The sequence below is a fragment of the Aythya fuligula genome, chromosome 3 (genome assembly GCF_009819795.1).
Source record: "Aythya fuligula isolate bAytFul2 chromosome 3, bAytFul2.pri, whole genome shotgun sequence".
NCBI lineage: Eukaryota > Metazoa > Chordata > Aves > Anseriformes > Anatidae > Aythya > Aythya fuligula.
The window spans coordinates 8,639,661-8,657,264 of record NC_045561.1 but is presented as its reverse complement, the minus strand read 5'-3'; the positions used below and the strand labels follow the sequence as shown (position 1 = coordinate 8,657,264).

General features: G+C 36.5%; 1 protein-coding gene across 3 annotated transcripts in view; it reads left to right on the top strand.

Annotated features, from left to right (window-relative positions):
* The window catches only part of SLX4IP (SLX4 interacting protein), a 78,166-nt gene that overhangs the window by 29,380 nt on the left and 31,182 nt on the right, over positions 1–17,604 (top strand). For 2 of the 3 annotated variants that reach the window (XM_032184604.1, XM_032184603.1), the window contains exons 4-5: positions 9,725–9,814; positions 13,326–13,449. In XM_032184604.1, the coding sequence (XP_032040495.1) occupies positions 9,725–9,814; positions 13,326–13,449 (214 nt within the window). The remainder of the gene's footprint in view (positions 1–9,724; positions 9,815–13,325; positions 13,450–17,604) is intronic. The other variant, XM_032184605.1, reaches the window with a different exon arrangement.

Sequence of the window (17,604 nt, the reverse complement as noted above, 5' to 3'; positions counted from 1 at the left end):
CTCTTGTGTGTTCATTACCTAATTGACCACATGTGAATGAAATACCTATCAATGCGTTTAGTGTAAAAAAGAATTATAGAAACTGACAAAAACAGTTATAGATTATGCTATACTCCTGGAAAGTACTGAGTTTCTGTATTTCTGTGTTTATTCAATGTTTGTTTTCTTATTAAAAACATTCACACAGAGTTTAGATAATCTTTCCCCTAGTGGAGGAGACTCAAGTAGATTAACGAGTTTTTACAGACTTTTCAGAAAGTGGTAGGCACTCCTCCCAGCCCCAGCCGAAGAAACTGAGTTGTAGAAAGATAATTTTCAGGAGTTTTTGTTGTTGTTGTTTCAAATTCTTGATGTGCCTGTTAGGTGCATGTAAATACCCATGAATATATGTGTATCACTAATGCAGTGCACACCTGCCTTCAGGTGATGTTACTGAGCCCCTCCTGAAGGCCTAATGGCAGAGCACAGACGTACTTTGTCAGCTGCATCTGATTTAAGCTAAGACATAGTCACCTGCCACCTGCTTTTCATTGCTCTGCTCTCCTATCCGAGGTTGACACTTGGGTGTGCTAGGATCCATGTGTGAATAGACATTCCCTATTTGTTTCTATCAAAAGGTTCTGATTTAACTTAACCCTTTAAAACAGATGTTGTATCAGAAGCAGTTTAGTTAGGGGTGTTAGCTGTGCCCATTCTGTCCCGAAATAGTAACTTAGGGCAGAAGCAAGGTGCAAGAAGCATGGGCAAGGAGGGGACAAATTGGGAAATGAGCAGCCTGTCTGGTGACAGCATGTCTGCCAGGAGTCTGGGGACCTTCTACCACTCATTCTTACTCATCAGTAACTCCTCAGTGTTCAATTATGGTAACATTTTAGATGTTTTTATAAACCAGGCATTGCTACTTATCTTTTTTCGTCATTTTTGTTTTTATTTATGCATAAAGTCTATTTATTATATGGTCTATTCAGTGGCAGATGAAAGCCTTTTTTACTGGAACACTCAGGAAAGAAAAATACATATTCCTTTGCTTCATAGCTGGTAATTTCTTGCAGTTTTTGCTGATCTGTTTCCATTTGGAGATACTGTGTATCCTCCATCCATTTGATTCTGCTTTTTCAGGGTAAGAGGTAGTGTCCCTTGTTTACTGTCTGTTTGCAGATAGTGTTGATTATTTTGTTGACCTTTCCTATACTTCATGGTGACTAAATATGTTACCACTTGATTTAAGGGTTTTGTCCAAAGGAGGTGTCTTTTGTAATGTGCCATTTTCAGAAGTGAATCACTTCTTATTTGTTATGTTATTTCTGGAAAAGCTTTCATGCAGTTCTGAAACTTTCCTGGCTTAGTTTTATTTGAAAGACAAATTATTTTAAAATGCAGTTAAAAAAAAAAAAAAAAAAAAAAAAAAAAGTTTTTTATGCACTTGGAAAATGTAACATTTCAACTACTTAAGCAAATTTAACAACATGAAGAAATCCTTTTAATTTGGCTTGCTAGTCCTTTTTGCAAATAAAAAATACTTTGGCTTTATGTATTTGTCTTAAAGCCTGAGCATGTGTAATCAATGTATCTTTAATCTGGTAAGTTATTTTGGCATCAGGATTTAACATCTGCAAATATTTTATATTGAAACATGGACTGCAGATGTTTGGTTTTCTGTTGCCTCCTGCTTCCCCCTCAAGTAGTTGCCTGCTGCGGTAGGTAACATCTTCATAAGAGGGAGGGAAGGAAGTAAATTTTAGTGCAGGTGAGACCTTGTCTCTTAGTATAAAAAGGAATCAGAGGCTTTGTGAAATAGTTGCAAAGTTAGGGAACGTGGAATGATTTCCTGCTTGGGTCCTGCCCTCGCTTCCCTGTTCTGTTTTTATGAGAAGGAAGTCAGCCCATCCCTGCAGCTGTTGTACAATGTGCTCGAGAAATATCTTACGGGATGCATCATGTGCTTGGGAGCTGCTGCTCCCTTCATCTTAGTAACGTGTGTGCTACCTTCCCAAACAAACACTGGACTTTTGCTCTTTTATCTCCTGTTCACTTTACAAGAATTATGTAAGTAGTGTTTTACATGGTACCCAGTGTCTGGATTGATCTCGCACAGTTTACATCAAAAGATATTTGAGATGGTGTCTTTTTACTTTAATTTTTATTGTACTTAATTTTCTTGTCATGACTAGAATATGCAGAAACATGAAATCAGCTGGCAAATTACTAAGCTCCTTAGCCATCCTGCATGGCATATACTTAACAAATGCATCAGTAGCTTGCCAATACATATGTGAAAATCTTTTGTTATACTTCAAAGCTTGGCTTGTTATTATTAAAATACAGCACGTAAAGTGTATATTTAGAAAAGCTGTGAAAAATATTTAACAAGTTAAATGTCTGAAACAGGCACTTAGGTATTTTTAATTGCTGGCTGTAATTTCTCTAGAAAATTATACAGTCACTTTACCGTTCACAATTTCTAGGTTAGTCACCCTCCTGTTTCTTAGCAGGCCTCTAATAAGCAAACCCTTTAATATGTTGTGAAACTCCAATCATTCTAGTTATTTTAACCAATCACTAGACCTGTGTTGGTTAGAAATAGCTAATTTGAAATTCAATTTAGTTACTATGTTGAAGTGTGGTAGAAGTTGGTAATGAACTACATGTATCTATGATCTACAGTGCTGAAATCAGAGGAAACAATGGTCGTTGCGTTACGTCAATGCTTAATATGATGATACCTTCTACTCTTTTATCTGATCATCAATACAAAATGAATGAATTCAGCTATGCAGAGCTCTTCGTATAGGGTACTTGCTAGATTCTTTACCTTTTCCTGAGTAAGAACCTAAATCCCGGCATTGACTTTGTAGAACCACAAAGGATGTGCCAAATTCTAGTTCAGTACTGCAGTGACACAGCCATTCTCATCGTTAGTTGCTTTCATAACACCAAAGTTGTATCGTCAATAATACCTTAGGGTGAGAGCTGGTAAGGTAGCTCTCACCTTATCTGCACCCGCTTACCAAAGATCAACTGATACACAGTAATGTGCTATCCTGTGTCACCCTATTGATTTGTCCAAGCCCTAAACAACGTCCTTAATATTTACAGATAATAAATAATTTCACGTAGATTAACTGTGAACTTGTTCAGCTATCCAGTTACCAAGGGGTCCCATGCCCCCCTCCCAGTAAAGCAGTGTCAGAAATGCAGGTTGCTGCAGAGACGAGTACTTCGTCGTGGCCTGCTAGCTATGATTCTAAAGATGCCGGAGTATTTATAATGCTATTTCACGACAAAAGGGTGAAAGCAGCTTGTTGGAATCTCAAATTATCTTTCTATTATCTTGAACAAGTACTATGCTGCTATTTCTGTTTTTCTGGATCAGTTCTGCCACAGGCAGGGACATGGTATATATTCTTTCAAAACAATGTTGAGATTGCGCTGTTACTTGGAGACTTTGCCCTGAGGAAAAACTCACTTTTTGCAATTGTTTGAGCTCCAGCTACATGACTCCTTTCAATATGTGGGCTACAAAACCTCCTACGGAATTGGGACCAGACCAGCATAGATTGACAACCTAAATTAACCTTAATTCTCTCATGCAATTTAGGCCTCTTTTTCAACATTGTACCTGATAGAGCAGTTCTCCAAGACCAGTTCAGATGTTTAGATTAAATAATGACTGCTTAGCCTGACTTCGGATAATGAACTGAAGGGCTCTGTTTGCACTGAAATGTTTTTGCATTGCTTTAATGCTGTTGTTTTACCATGGCAAATACTTAGGGTGTTCTTGAAGGAGTTGTGCTGATTTAATCTTCTGATTTGGGTTGATCTCTCATAATTATGTGCTTTAACAACAGCATGTTAGTCCTTAATTTGAGAATCACCATTATAATATACAACTCTATTATAATACACAGCTCCATTGGATTTGAAACTACTTAGATTTCTTTATGCTTTTCTAGCAGGCCACTGCTCCCAAAAGCGTGATTTAAAGGCTTGTTCTCTGCTTACACCTCCATGGTGGCATGGGAACCCCTACACGTGGTCTCAGTACTCCTATTATAGCTCATTGATTGAATTTTTAGGTGCTTATTTTTCCTTCACTAAAACACCAGCAGATTGAATCTTTGAGGATAGATCTTCAAGTTAGAAGAATGCACTGAAATGCACAGTCAATGCTGTTGATTTGTTTTTTCGCTTTTTGGTGCAGAGTGATCCCACAGATTTTGAAAGCAAGGGATGAAGGAGATGTATATGTTAGCTGGTCACCAGAATCCATCTTTAATCAATCTTTGTCAAAACTTTTTAGAACTCTCGTAGATAGGGTCCCATTTGAGATTTCCAAAGAGCAGTCTGGTTGTTTGCTGGACAGTCAGGAGACTGCAGTTAGCACACAGCCCAAGTGCCATAAAGTCTGATTCACAGCAAAGCACACTGTGGGCACAGGTTTCTAGTTGCTCTTTTAGTTGTGCAGATCTTCCATCTCTTCCCCTTTTTGTGATTCAGGATCCTGTAATCCAGTTCTGCAAGTAGTACAAGCAGCTGTGGATCCCCCTAGAATATAGCGAATAGAGCGGCTTTGAGCACATTTTGGGTTAGAACTCTTCTCAGAAGCATGAAGTATTTCCTAAAAACAACCAAAAAACAACCTCACAAGCTTTGCAAAATTTCCAGAACCAATAGATCATTATTTAGAAAAGAGAAAAGATCAAAAGCAGATGAATATTTACTTAATGGTTTCATTTATTAAATCTCAATCATTCCAAAGAGTGGCCTTGCAATTTCTGATGTCAGGTGTCCCCAGATCTCCTCTGTTCCCATACAGGTGTAAGCAGCAGTGATGGCATACACAGCTGTCCTAAGCCATGTGTTTGTGCAGGTTGAGGCATTTGCTTGGAAAGTATATCCTATGCTTTGGGAAACTCTTTATATTGGTTTGAATCATAGTACCCCATTGATACACTTATAAATGAAAGATGAATTAATTTTGTATAATGACAAATACAAAAACACGCCTGTGCTGTACTCTCACTTACTTAAATGATTTTTGTCTGCTGCTCTTGTTCCAGAAGAGAAAAAGTGTCAAAATACTGAAAATCATTTTTGGTGATGTGTAAACAAAAGTAAAACTTGTCACTTCCTTTGGAGTCAGAAAAGTAAAGGAGGAGAACAACTTTTTCTTCTAAGAAAAAATGGAAAAGGTGAAAATAGCATCCATATATTGCCGTGATATATTTGGCAGAGACCAGTGCAATACTTAATTATACTTAACACAGTAGATTTTAGAACTGATGTAATTGAACTTGGAACATTTGATTCTAGAAAGAATTTGGAAAGAATGGAATACATTAAGAATATTTTTCTGGTTATTATAAGAGAAGATTATAATCTCAAGCTTCTTACCATTTATTTTCACAGTATCTCTTAGCCATGCTTTTGCCACCTAGAGACTGTTGATATGCTCTGTCTGTGATGTCCTTGGTAGCCATTTCCAGCCTTGTGATGTGTTTTGGTGGTCACCAGGGTCTAGTCTAATTATTTTTTAAACTATTGACATAATCTGAATATGAAATAAAATTATCTCTGTATCCAGATACCTCAACTTTCTGGGAAGTTAAAAAAGATGAGGAAGACTCCCTGTATGCTTAGCCTGGAGAATTGGAAGTTTTACTGCGTAGGGCATGCTTCTCTACAAGTGGAACTGAGAAATGCGCTTTAAAATCGCTTTTAATTAAAATTGATTATAAACAAAGCAAGGCTTATAGGGAATGATACTGTCTTGCTCTAGACCAATTAATGTAACAAATTCCTTGAGCTTCTGGGACTACAAAAACCACTCTGATGTGAAGCAGAGGCACAAAGCACAGGCTAACTGCTAGCCTTAGGCTGATGGTGTCACCTATGTTTGCAGCTGTCCTGGAAAGGGGAAGCATGTGTGACAGTTGCAGCCAGGCTCCCTCCCTCTCGCTCCCAAAGGCTAGCCAAAGACTGTATGTTTGCTTTTTAACCAGGCATCAATTAATCCTGACCTCTGGCCCGCATCTGTAAAATAATTACAGAAATGGGAAATGCTAATGTGTCTTGGGAGGCAGGCTCTCCGTTCCTGTCTGGACTAATACGGTAGAGTACATTTGGAATGATGTAGCTGAGCATAAAATCAGCATGCATCCCAAATATTTTGTTTATAATGACTGTTTTTAGGTTATTAAAAGCAATCCAATTTCAAGAAATAAGAGCCCTGATGTATGGAGCAGTTTTACTGTGAAGATGAGCGTGGCAATGAGTATCTGCTTGGGTTTATCTACTTGTAATCCATCTAATATCTGATTATCCCAGGCCATGGTTTTAACAGGTTATGAGAAGATGGCTTTCCTTGACAGAGTTACCACTTTGCATGGGTATTCATTCAGTTTACATTACGTGCCTGGTTATCTTTTCCATTTGCAGAATCTATGAAGTGTTTGATGTATTTGTATAAACAGTTTGATTCCAGAAAATATGTTCTAAATTAAATGCCATTGCTGTACAACGGTACACTGACAACGTTCTGAGACAATTTAAAACCCTATGTTTAATAACAATGAATGATATTAGACTGTTATGGTGAGTACATTAACATCAGCAAAATCAGCTTGTGAAAATGAAGAGTCTTGAATTCCAGAATTATAGAGGATATCAAATTGACACATCTGTTTCTGTCTTTAATTTTACAGTAAAATGTTATTCTAGTGATTCTTGACATAAGTATTTCTCAAAAAAATCAGGTGTTCAGGCCTCAGTTTTGAGAACTGCATCTCAAAATCATTTCCAGTACAAATTTTGAGATACGTTGAAAATAAAATGAAATAAAAACTTTTTTTTTTTTAATTATTAGTTTGCCTTTGAGTTTACATGACATAAGGGTAGCGAGTTACTTCTTGCAGCAACAATGACTGGAAATGCTGCATTTTCTCCAAAATAAAAGCTAGTATTTTCAGGGAATTATGTCTTCAGAATAAAACTAAAAATTATTTAGAAAGCTTTATAAGAACACCAGATCGATTAACGTAAACACTGTACATCTTTCTTCCCATTTCCTCCATTCTCCAGTTATTTTGTATTGAAATTTAGTCTGTACAGGGCACTCTTCCTTTGTGCTGGAGCAGCCAAAACTGTATTGAGCTGCTTAGTGTAAATATCATCTGTAAAGCTGTATCATGTGGAGAAGTGTTGAGTATAAACAAAGGTGTAGGGTACAAAGTGCTTTGTATAAAGTCAGCGTGCAAAGGCGTCTGTGTAGGAGCTTTGTATCATGTTCAGGGCTTAGGAGAAATAGCAGTTAACAAGACCCGGCAAGATCTGTGCTTATACTCTTACTCCCCTTACTCCTTTTTGGCTGGGGCACTTATGATTCCTTGTGTCTAAAGCTCCTCTACCTGAGTGGGGAAACAGTTAGGTTTTTGATGTTGACATAGTTCCAGATATGGTGTCCACAAGAAGAGTACTCCAAAACTCCAAGGGATAGAAGTCTTCCATTAAGAAAACTCATCTATTCCAAAATTCACACACTACTCTTGCATATTTGGTTTTCTTTGAAGTATTACAAATGTTTGGTCAGTTTCTAATGTTTTAAGATAACTTGGAACTCTTTCAGCATATTGTTTGAAATATGATTATTTTCTGTTTTCAAGTAGTTTCAAGATTGGCAAATGAAACAAATGTTGCGATTCAAAGGAAAAATGACAAACATTCTCACTGAAAACATGTCTTTGCTGGCATGTGTATGCGTATACATCTACATGCATCAGCATCTGTATCTATTGGGTAAATAACAGTTCTGCAGTCAATACCAAATCATGTAAGTTAACATCTAGCATTAGATAACTGATTTTTTCTTGATGTATCAAGTACTTGTTTGTTGTAGGAAGTGCCAAACCGTGAATAACGTACTGCCCTTCTCTTCCTATAATATGCAGTAGCTGTTAACTTTGATGTTCAGTAGTCAACTCAAAAGTTTGCTGGAGCTGACTAATGATTCACCAGAGATTTTTGAGAGAGATTTTGCCATCAATTTAAATCTGGGAGAGGTCTGCTATTGCAGCCATCTGGTAATTCTTGGGTCTCTGGAGAAAAGAGAAGCCTTTTGATAAAACAGATCAAAGCATTCTGGTCTTTCAGTGCCTGATACCTATAAGTAACTTAGAACTGATTTCAAAATGCCAGCCTCATTTGCTAAACTCTCGCATTCTAGTTAGACACAATATTGATCAAGCATTATATTTTTAAAAATATTTGAATAATTATTTACATTATTCTGTTCATAGATAATTAAGTGAATTTAGTTACCTAAGTGTTTTGTAATCTCAGAAATACCTAATTTACTGGCTGTGCTGTTATGATTAGTAAGGATCATGCTTCAATCCTGTTGCTTTTTGTCTGTGCTAACCACACAGGTAAGGAGACTCCCAAAGGCTGTTCTTTTGCTATACCACAAGCCCAAGATGTACATGTGCCTTTCGGATTGTAGGTCATGTTCAACTGTCCTGTAAGAATAAGTACCACATTATTTCTAGAAATAGTTGTGTTAGCACTTGGAGTTCTAGCACGGGCTATGCAGATGTTTGGCAGTGTAGAGCAAATACAGAGACTTAGGACAGGAATGAATGCCGCGACCTCCCTTTGAAATGAGACCAGTCTCACTCTGGATTGTACATACACATTTGAGACTTGTCTGGTATCTGGATGCTGTTTCTATTCCATGAGACATTCCAGATGTGCAATTGCCATGACCACATATGTCCGGTCTTCTCAAAGACAGTTTGTTGCAGCACGACAGTGGCACAAGCAGCCAAAAGAGAATGGTGATGTTGGCTCTTACCTTGCAAGTGGTTTACTTCAAGGACGAATGAGATTTGGTGCTGTAGTACAGTAGAAGAAAGGGAATGCTTTGGCTTACAACGTACTGTACTTCTGCATGTGAAATGAGGCATTATTCTTTTGGGAGGGTGCAGTAGGTCTAAGGAGATGTGTTTGCACCCGATACACTGACAACCGGAAATAATTAAGTCTTGTATGTTGCTGTCCTCAATTAAGGCCTATTAAGGAATTTTAGAAATAATTAACATGACTTGGGATATAGCCTGCATCATCCTAGCAATTTCATATCACAGTAATTAACAAGTTAGTCTTGTTATCATTTAACCATTCAAAGTATTGGCTAAATGACAGATGCCAATGAATATTCTTCAAACATGCTGTTCCTTTTATTAGGTAATTTGGAAAGAGGAAAAGACTTCTAAAGAGGGTGAGGTTTTAAAGAATTACTAATTTTAGGATAGCTAATATAGTACTAAATTATCAGAAAATATAATGATGGGGATGTGGTGAGGAAATTGTTTATTTTTCATGTGGTAAATTTTGCCTGAACTCAGATTTTGAAGTGGCCTATAGGTTGAAGAAAGTTCAGTGTGCTTGTGCTTGCTCTTATTGTTTAAATGTTTTAGTTAACTACCCATGATGTGTCTGGCACCCTTATTTCTCATTAAATCCACAGACAATGATGGTAAATCTTTAATTCTGTACTTTATAACCTTCCACGAGCTTTTATATGATGCCTACTGTATTGCTGAATCAGCATATGCTTACCTGATTGTTTACTTCCTTCTCTGCTTGATATTTGCTTCCTAGCAGCTACAGTTGAACCTTTTTTTTCTCTCTCTTTTTTTTTTTTTTTTTTTTTTTTTTTATACTCCAGTGTGGGAACTTTGCTGTTTTGGTGGATGTTCATATTTTGCCTCAAGGCTCCAGTAAAGACACCAGCTGGTTTTCAGATCACGAGAAAGAGGTACAATAAATATCAATTCTACTTCAAAGGCATGTGGTTGCAGGGAAAAACTTGGATCACATAGAACTGTTCAGACTTTTTCAGTGTTATGTTGAGAATATTGCTAGTTATACCTAACTGTGAACGGTTGCTGTGGGACCCCTAAGTGTGCTTTTTGGGTCACTAATGACCACTTTCTATTTACCTTTTAATTTTTAAACTCTGTGTGTGTGTGCGCATATGGTTTTGATTTTTCTGTCTTAAATAACTTCATTTTTAAAAACATACCTCTCATGGTATATTTCTCTTTTGTAAACTATCCTGAGTGATGAAAAATGGATTTTGACAGGTATCGTTTCTGCAGGGCTTGTTAGTGAAATATCTGTTAATTGCTTTGCCTCATTTTGAGAAGTTTTTTTTTTATTTAGAGAGCAAGTGCAAGAAAACACAATGAATATGCATGATAAAGTGCTGTAGAACCACTGTGTCTTCTTAAAAGAGATTGCCAATCTTTATTTTTAAATGTGTCATTTAAAAATCCCGAAAGTGGCTGAAATCTTGGAAAATCAGAGCATCAGTGACCAGCAAAATTAGGAGTGTAGCTTTCATCAGACTCTGTGATTTCTGTTAGAATCTTGTGATGAGTTCCTGGCTGGAGTTTTCCCCTATTTCAGGCTGTGTGGGAACTTGAGAAGTTCCCTATTGAAAATGAATGCAAGACATGTTTCAAATGCCTGTGGACTTTCCCGCAAGTCTCTGTTACGGTAATTTTCAGCAGATAGCTTTCCTAATAATGGCATAATTAACTTGTCACTACAGAACATCCCTGTATGTCTTAAAGTAATGTGTTCAAATAAAAATAAAAGAAACAATAAATTAGTATCCCGAGGGAGTGAAAGCAGAATACTTAATGGTATGTGGTCTGTCTGATTTGTGCTTTAATAACCAGAAAAAGAAGAAAATAGGGGAAATCTTTTATATTTCTTTCTTTTGACTACATTAATACTCATTACTGCTTCTATTTATAACCAGTTTTACTATCTTGGTTATGACTTTTATGTGTTTTCAAAACGTATTCTGTATGATTGCCAAAACAAAAGATATGAATTTCAGGAAATTAGGTCATGATTGATTTAATAAAGAGGCATGACAGGGCAGCATTCATTACATTTCTGCGACTGCATATTTTGAGCAAAGTATGAAGGTTGCATATTTTCAGCAACCAAGACGTGTGATTCCAATAGCTTCACAGTTTGCTCACTGAAAGTCTTATACTGAGTGTTTGTTAGACTGGGAAGGAAAAGGTCAGATTACGTCTATATAGGCTTTTTTTTTTTTTTTTTTTTTTGAGAGCTTTCAAATTTTCATGTCAACATTTATTTTTATTTTTTAATTTCCAGACTTTGGAAACAACAAAGCCCACTAATGGTAGTACAGCCTGGTTTGTCCGCCTGTCTGATGAACTGTGGGGAAAATGAGGCAAACTGTGCCTCTTAGGCCCCCTGTAACACAAACACGACTTGATGGCTGCTCTTTACGGGATACGGGGCTGGGTGGAAGGATGTAACGTGGGTGCTGCAGAAAAGGGCTGGGCATGCCTCTGCCAGCCCTGTGATTCGGGCTGGAGTGAGGGAGCGGTGCTGGCCTCTCATGCCAGCTCCTGCTGGAGCAGGACTTGAGTAGAGCAGCCTGGGAACTGCGGGAGGGCCTGTATGCGCGAGGGTGGTGTAAGAAGACGCGGTGCACGCTGTCTGGCTGGGCGTTCCACAGACCACAGCCTGCACGCTGCTGTCACGCGTGGTGTTTGTGGAGTCACTCTGGGACTGCCAAGTGCAAACACTGCTGGGTGCAAATCGATAATCTGAGGTCTTTGCAGAGCTTTTCTGTCTTTCTGTTCTCCTGCCCTTTCTAATTTCCCTGCCCTTTATGTCCTCCTTCTTTTCCTGTAGAATATCAGTCAAAGTTTTAGATTTGTGCTTCAAGAAATGTTTCTTTTTTTTAGACAGATTTCCTTTCACATCATTGCTATGATCATATATATGATCATATCATATGCATGCAGAAGGTCTAAGTCACGAGTTCTTTTTAGTGGTGGAAAATAACCAAGAGAGGGTTGTCTTGAAAACTGCTCCTGTTTATACTTTTTAAAATATAAGTCAATGTAGTTCCTTGTGGAGAGCCATTTAAGTAATATTTCCAGAGGCATAACTAAAATAAATGTTTTTCATGTAAATTAAGGAAGCGCATGCTCATCTTTTTGTTGCAGAAGGAACCAAATGCAAACTGTTTCCGCTGCTTTCTAGACTTTTTCATTCTGACCTGAATGCATAGTCCTGCTTAAGGAATGTGTAATGAGATCGCTTTAATGAGTTAAACAGAAGAATAAGTAGATACTGTATTTTATAATTGTATTTTTCAAGCAGAAAGGAAAAAGTATTTCAAACTGTAAGGAGAAAATACTGTTTGTGGTTGACCAATATATGAATGTTGCTTTCATTTAGAGCAGTATGTTAAAAATGCTGTTGCTCTGCATACTTTCTAGATTAATCAAAAATAAATTTCAAGCCAACATATTTTATTTTAGATGGTACTAATATAATTTTGTCTGTTTTCCAAACACTATATAAAGGTAAAATATCTTTGTATGCCACAAAGTACAATTTCTTTGAGCACGTAGTTGCACACAAATAAAAATGAGAACACTGAAGAAAAAGGCTCAACTGTGTGGATGTCTAAATCTGTTTTTTTTGTTTGTTTGTTTGTTTTTTTCCTAGTATTTGAGAGAGTAATTTTTTGCTTTTATTTCAAGGTGTGTTTTTTTTTTTTCTATGTTTTTTCTGGGTGAAGAATAACTTGGGTGAAAGATTTCTTCTTTCTGAGTTGTATATGTTTTTATGTTTTCCTTTGCTGAAGGAAGCATGAAAGATATGAATGATTGTGGTTAGGAAGAGAAAAATCAAAATGTATTGGAGAAATTACATTACTGTGACCAAGTTAGCTCCACGTCTTTCCTTCCAAATTTGCACTGAATTGAACTGAAATATCTGTTGTGGTTTATAAGGATTCTTACAGTCTATGCTAACAATTGGTGGCAGTATTTTTACTAATATTTTTCTTAATTTCTAATGTTATCATACACTTACGTATTTTTTCCTACTTCACATGCAAGTGAATTTAATTTGCTGTTCAAATATGAATATTTTACTGTCATAATGTATTTAATCTGCCTAGTAAGAACATTAACAGCTTTCTATAAATAATTGACATTGTATCATGTGCTCTTATCTGAATAAAAATGTATTTCCTCTCTTATTATTCAGAATATATAGCAAGATTGTTTGATTTTTTTTTTCTTTCATTCCGATGCATTTCCTTAATCATCTGCTTCTCAACTCTATTTAATACCTCAGTATCTGACTGCAGATAATGTTTTTAGGTTTTGTGTTTGAGTGATTTCATACTGATTTCTGTTATGTGTCTGTGGGCATTTGTGGAAGCTTAGATGTGACTAGGCAAATGGTTACTCTTTCAGGAGGTCTGCATGCTCCTGGAAGAGGTTGTTGCTTCGAGGGTCAAGCACTACTTGGAAGCGCCTAAACAACGTGGTCAGTGGAAATCAATGGAACATGCATCATCTGCTCCTTTGTTTATTACAGGTAAAATCAGTGATATATTTTATAGTAAAATAAGGTAAAATATGGTGGAAACTGTTGTTCGTTTTTTTTTTTTTAATGAAAAATTTGCAATCAGGAAATATAGTAAAGCCAAAATATCTTTTTTTGGGGGGTGTAAAGTAAGTTCGACCATGTTAAAACTCAGTAGGTTTTAATTTTTCTATACATCATTTAAAAAAACATACCACTTGTACTATTAGTATGAAGGGCTGTCATTAAGCAGAATAAACGGTATAATCCTGGGTCTTGTAAAACTAATGGAAATCTGTTTTGTGAAGTTGGGCATTTACTTGAACACTTCTTATTTTAGAAATAATATTTTTCCTTCTCTTTCCTCTTGCAACATATTAGTTCATAAAAAGTTGCTATGATGTGATAAATGGCATTTGTCAATTCATCTGTGTTCCTGCAGATTTCTGTGACCTTGGAATGCTTTGGAGGGAATGATTACTGTGCAGGAAAAAAACAAACAAACAACAAAAAAAAAACAGTTGTAAGAACATTCACCCAACTGCAAGAATGTTGTTGGATTTGTGTGTGTGTAAGGGTGGTGAGACTAAAATATGTAATTTCAGTACATACATTTCACATCTAAAAATAGCAATTACTCTAACTTGTGTTCTTATGTGAGGACCTAATGCCTTGCCAGTGTTTGTTTAATGTTATTTTGCTAGCTGTTTTTGTCATTGTGGTGGGTTTTACAGATGATAGGCTTAGCTAGTGTTACACCTCAAAATCAATCTTTTTTTAAACACTTCTTAGGAAATAATGACTTTTGTTTATTACCAGTCTGGAGCATATTATAAACTTGTGACAGTAAAGAGTCCCTGTGTGTTTCTAGTTCCGAATGAACAAATAGAATTTTCTTTTAGTGAAAGCAGGCCATTACAAAGGGTGAGATCGGAAGTTCTGAGAAGATTTTTTGAGGTTTTTCTGTATTTTCTTTTACTGAGTGATTTTTCATTGTTTATTTTTTAAGTTTCCTGTCTCAGTAAAAAGTATGTTTTCAAAACCAATGATTTTGTAAGATAAAACTGCCAGACAGGCTGATTGTTTTTGTATATGCGGACATATGCACTAATTTGAGGGAGTTCTTGAGATTTTAAGGTTCTGTATTTTCTTGTATAGCACGAACTTTTCAGTCAAAATACTTGTATGCTGTCCCACAGTTGTGAACTGATCTTCTGCCTGATTCTTTCCCTTATTTCCTGAAAATGAAGAGCTTAAGGTCATCAGTAATATCTGTGACAGTTTTAGATTAAAGAATATTTACTTTGGATGAGGCAGAATTACTGTTCCCTGAGTTTTCTGCAGTTAATCTTGCCATCATTAATTAACGCTAAAAAAAAAAAAGGAAAAATAAAGAAAGAAAACTGTCTGTGATAACGAACATTCATGTTGAACTTAATTTCCAAATCTCTTTCCTCTTCCCTCAGCCTGCTTTGCTCAGGGCTGTAATTTGTAAGAAAGGTGTGCTTTGTTCACGTCCAAGAATCAAGTTTATTCACGTTACATTCAAGTCTATTCTTACCTGAGAAGGAAATAACAGAATAGTAGGTGGGTGTTCACCAGAGCAACAGGGACCTACCTCTGAGGGTCTGACCCTTTTAGGTGAGCCATGTTTAACTCTGTCAGTTATCATCACTGAAACGTGGCTTCAGAAACTCTGGTCTGTTACCTTCCTCTCTAGGTTCACAGTTTCTGTTGGTGGGGTACAAAGATATATTTTTGCTTTTTTCCCAAACAGAGGAAGTGCAAGATAGCTGGCCAGTGTTCATCTTGACAGTGTTTTGTAGTATACAAAGAAATGTTCAAGCTCGATATGTGGCTAACTACATACGCGTTCTGTAGCTGCTGGTGGTGAAATAAATGTTGAAGCTTGCAGTTACTGTTGTATTTGGAGGTTTTAAAAAGTGTTTGAGTTCTTCAAACTGAATGGTTTTCTTTTGTTCCAAGTCATGCAAGCCTGGGTGTAGAGATTCACTGCTGTGGCAAGGAAGAGGGGATGTGTGGCAAGCACTAAGATGTGTATTAGTTGGTTATTTACTGCTTCAAGTATCACAGTTGAGCACCCCACTCTTGTTTGAACTTGCATTGTTTCACATCAATTTTAAGTAGTTTGTTCTCCACGTTGCAGGATGTATTCAAAAGTTATTAGAACCAGAATTATTAGACCAATATTAAGCCTGAAAGCTTACTATCAAAGCATGTTATATTATGATTTTCCTCAGAAATAGAAGCCAAGCAACCTTACTTGGATTAGCAGATCTGGTTCTGCTTTCTAGATCTGTAGAGCAGACTGTTAAATTGGCTACCGTTAATATTTTGAAGAGATTTTTTTCAGCTACCACAATTTCTTTTAAATATTAATATTTTATTATGTTTAATGTTAAAATTATTTAATACCACCTTTCAGTTTGGTGGCACAGAATGTAAATATCCGTGCGTGTTACTTGTTAATTTACATTTCTTTTTCATTTAAGTTACACCCACACAGCAGTATGTGGTGGGTCGCATACCATCCCATTAGGAAATCTGTGGGTGTTACACATAGGAGAAGAAAGAAAGAAAGAATGGAAAAATGAGAGAAAGTAGCCAAGACAAGCAAGTTCTTCCTATTCTTTCTTCTGTCTGAACAATTTCCCCACCCCTCCCAAATGGCCAGTATGAACAATTTGCCAAAGTAAGCTTTAATTTAGTCTTTGGACATAGGCTTTGGTATAAACTCTCAGTTTCCTGTGTTTAATTGATGTCCAAACGTGTTTGATTTTGATTTGTTTTATTTTTTAAGAGAAACTTTAGATGAGGTAGGTTTATGAAGATTTAACTTTGCCTGCATCCAATCTGCATGGACAAAATCGTGCATTGACCACGTGGTTTGCTTGCACTATTTTCGATGAACATAAGTCAACCAATAATAATAATATCAATACACCCTGTATTAGTGAATTTTGAAAAAAGCATCTACTTCACTTTACAATTGTATAAGCTTTAAAATTAGAACTGTTGTTTATGTGTGTGTATGTATGCTGTACATTTTCAGTTCACAGCAATTGCGCTGCTCAGTAATGCATGGTTGTTTCTAGTGATGGTGCCAAGCATCTTAGTGTGTCATGATGCTTACTTAGATACAGAAAGGCTGTAGTCCTAAGCAGCCTAAATGCAAAGCCTGGTTTTTCATGTTCCACAGAAAGTAGTTCTTTCTGAGTAAGAGCAATAAGAATTAAATAATTGCTGCTCAAAAAGAGATCCAAGTAGAGATGGTAAATATAGGAGCATGACAAAGGCAGGACTGTGAAAATTAAGGAAGAAGGCAAAGTTTACATGTGCACAGAGTAAATATAGAGGAAGATGTGTAAAGCAAATATGGCTGGTAGAAATCTCTACCTTAGAAATGGGAGGAAGGAAGGAGATACCTTGTACAGACCTCCTCCTTCCCCCTATTCAGGGAGAAGGCTCACTATGTTTACCCTACAAGTCATTTTCAGATCTTTTCTCATTCCTTCTCTAGCATCCTTCTTGTTTTTCTTGGCTTGATTGTGGAACATTTTTGCTCTGATTTCAGATCTTTTTATTGTAGTCTATTCTGCAGTGAAAATAATTAGGCAGCATGCTGTCACATGGCACAGAGAGATCACAGATTGATTTTATCTGCATTTTTTTGTATTATTGTGTTTTTATAAGAAAATTGGGCTAATTGTGATAGTGTTTTCTGTCTGTCTGTTCGCCTGTCCATCTTTTTCCTCCAATTACTTCTCCTAAATGTGATTGAACTTTACAAACTGGTAAGAATCTTAGACGTTACATTTATCAGCCGTTAACGTCCGATAAGCTTACTGAAATGACAAACTGGAAGAAGTGAAAGTGCTATTATGAATAGTTCAGCCTTACAAAGATCCAGAGTCAAAGTTCACAGCTTATTAAATATTTAAAAAATGGATAAGGCTCCATTTCATAAGAAAATGGATTTCATTTGTCCTATTGCTCATGAAACTGTTTCTTTGGCTCCTGTAAACTAACAAAAATATACAATAAATGATGACGTTTCCAAACTGTTCTGACCTCGCATTTTCCTTACGAGTGTTCACTGTCACTATACAGTATGAAATGTAGATGTTCATAGGGTATGTTCCCTGT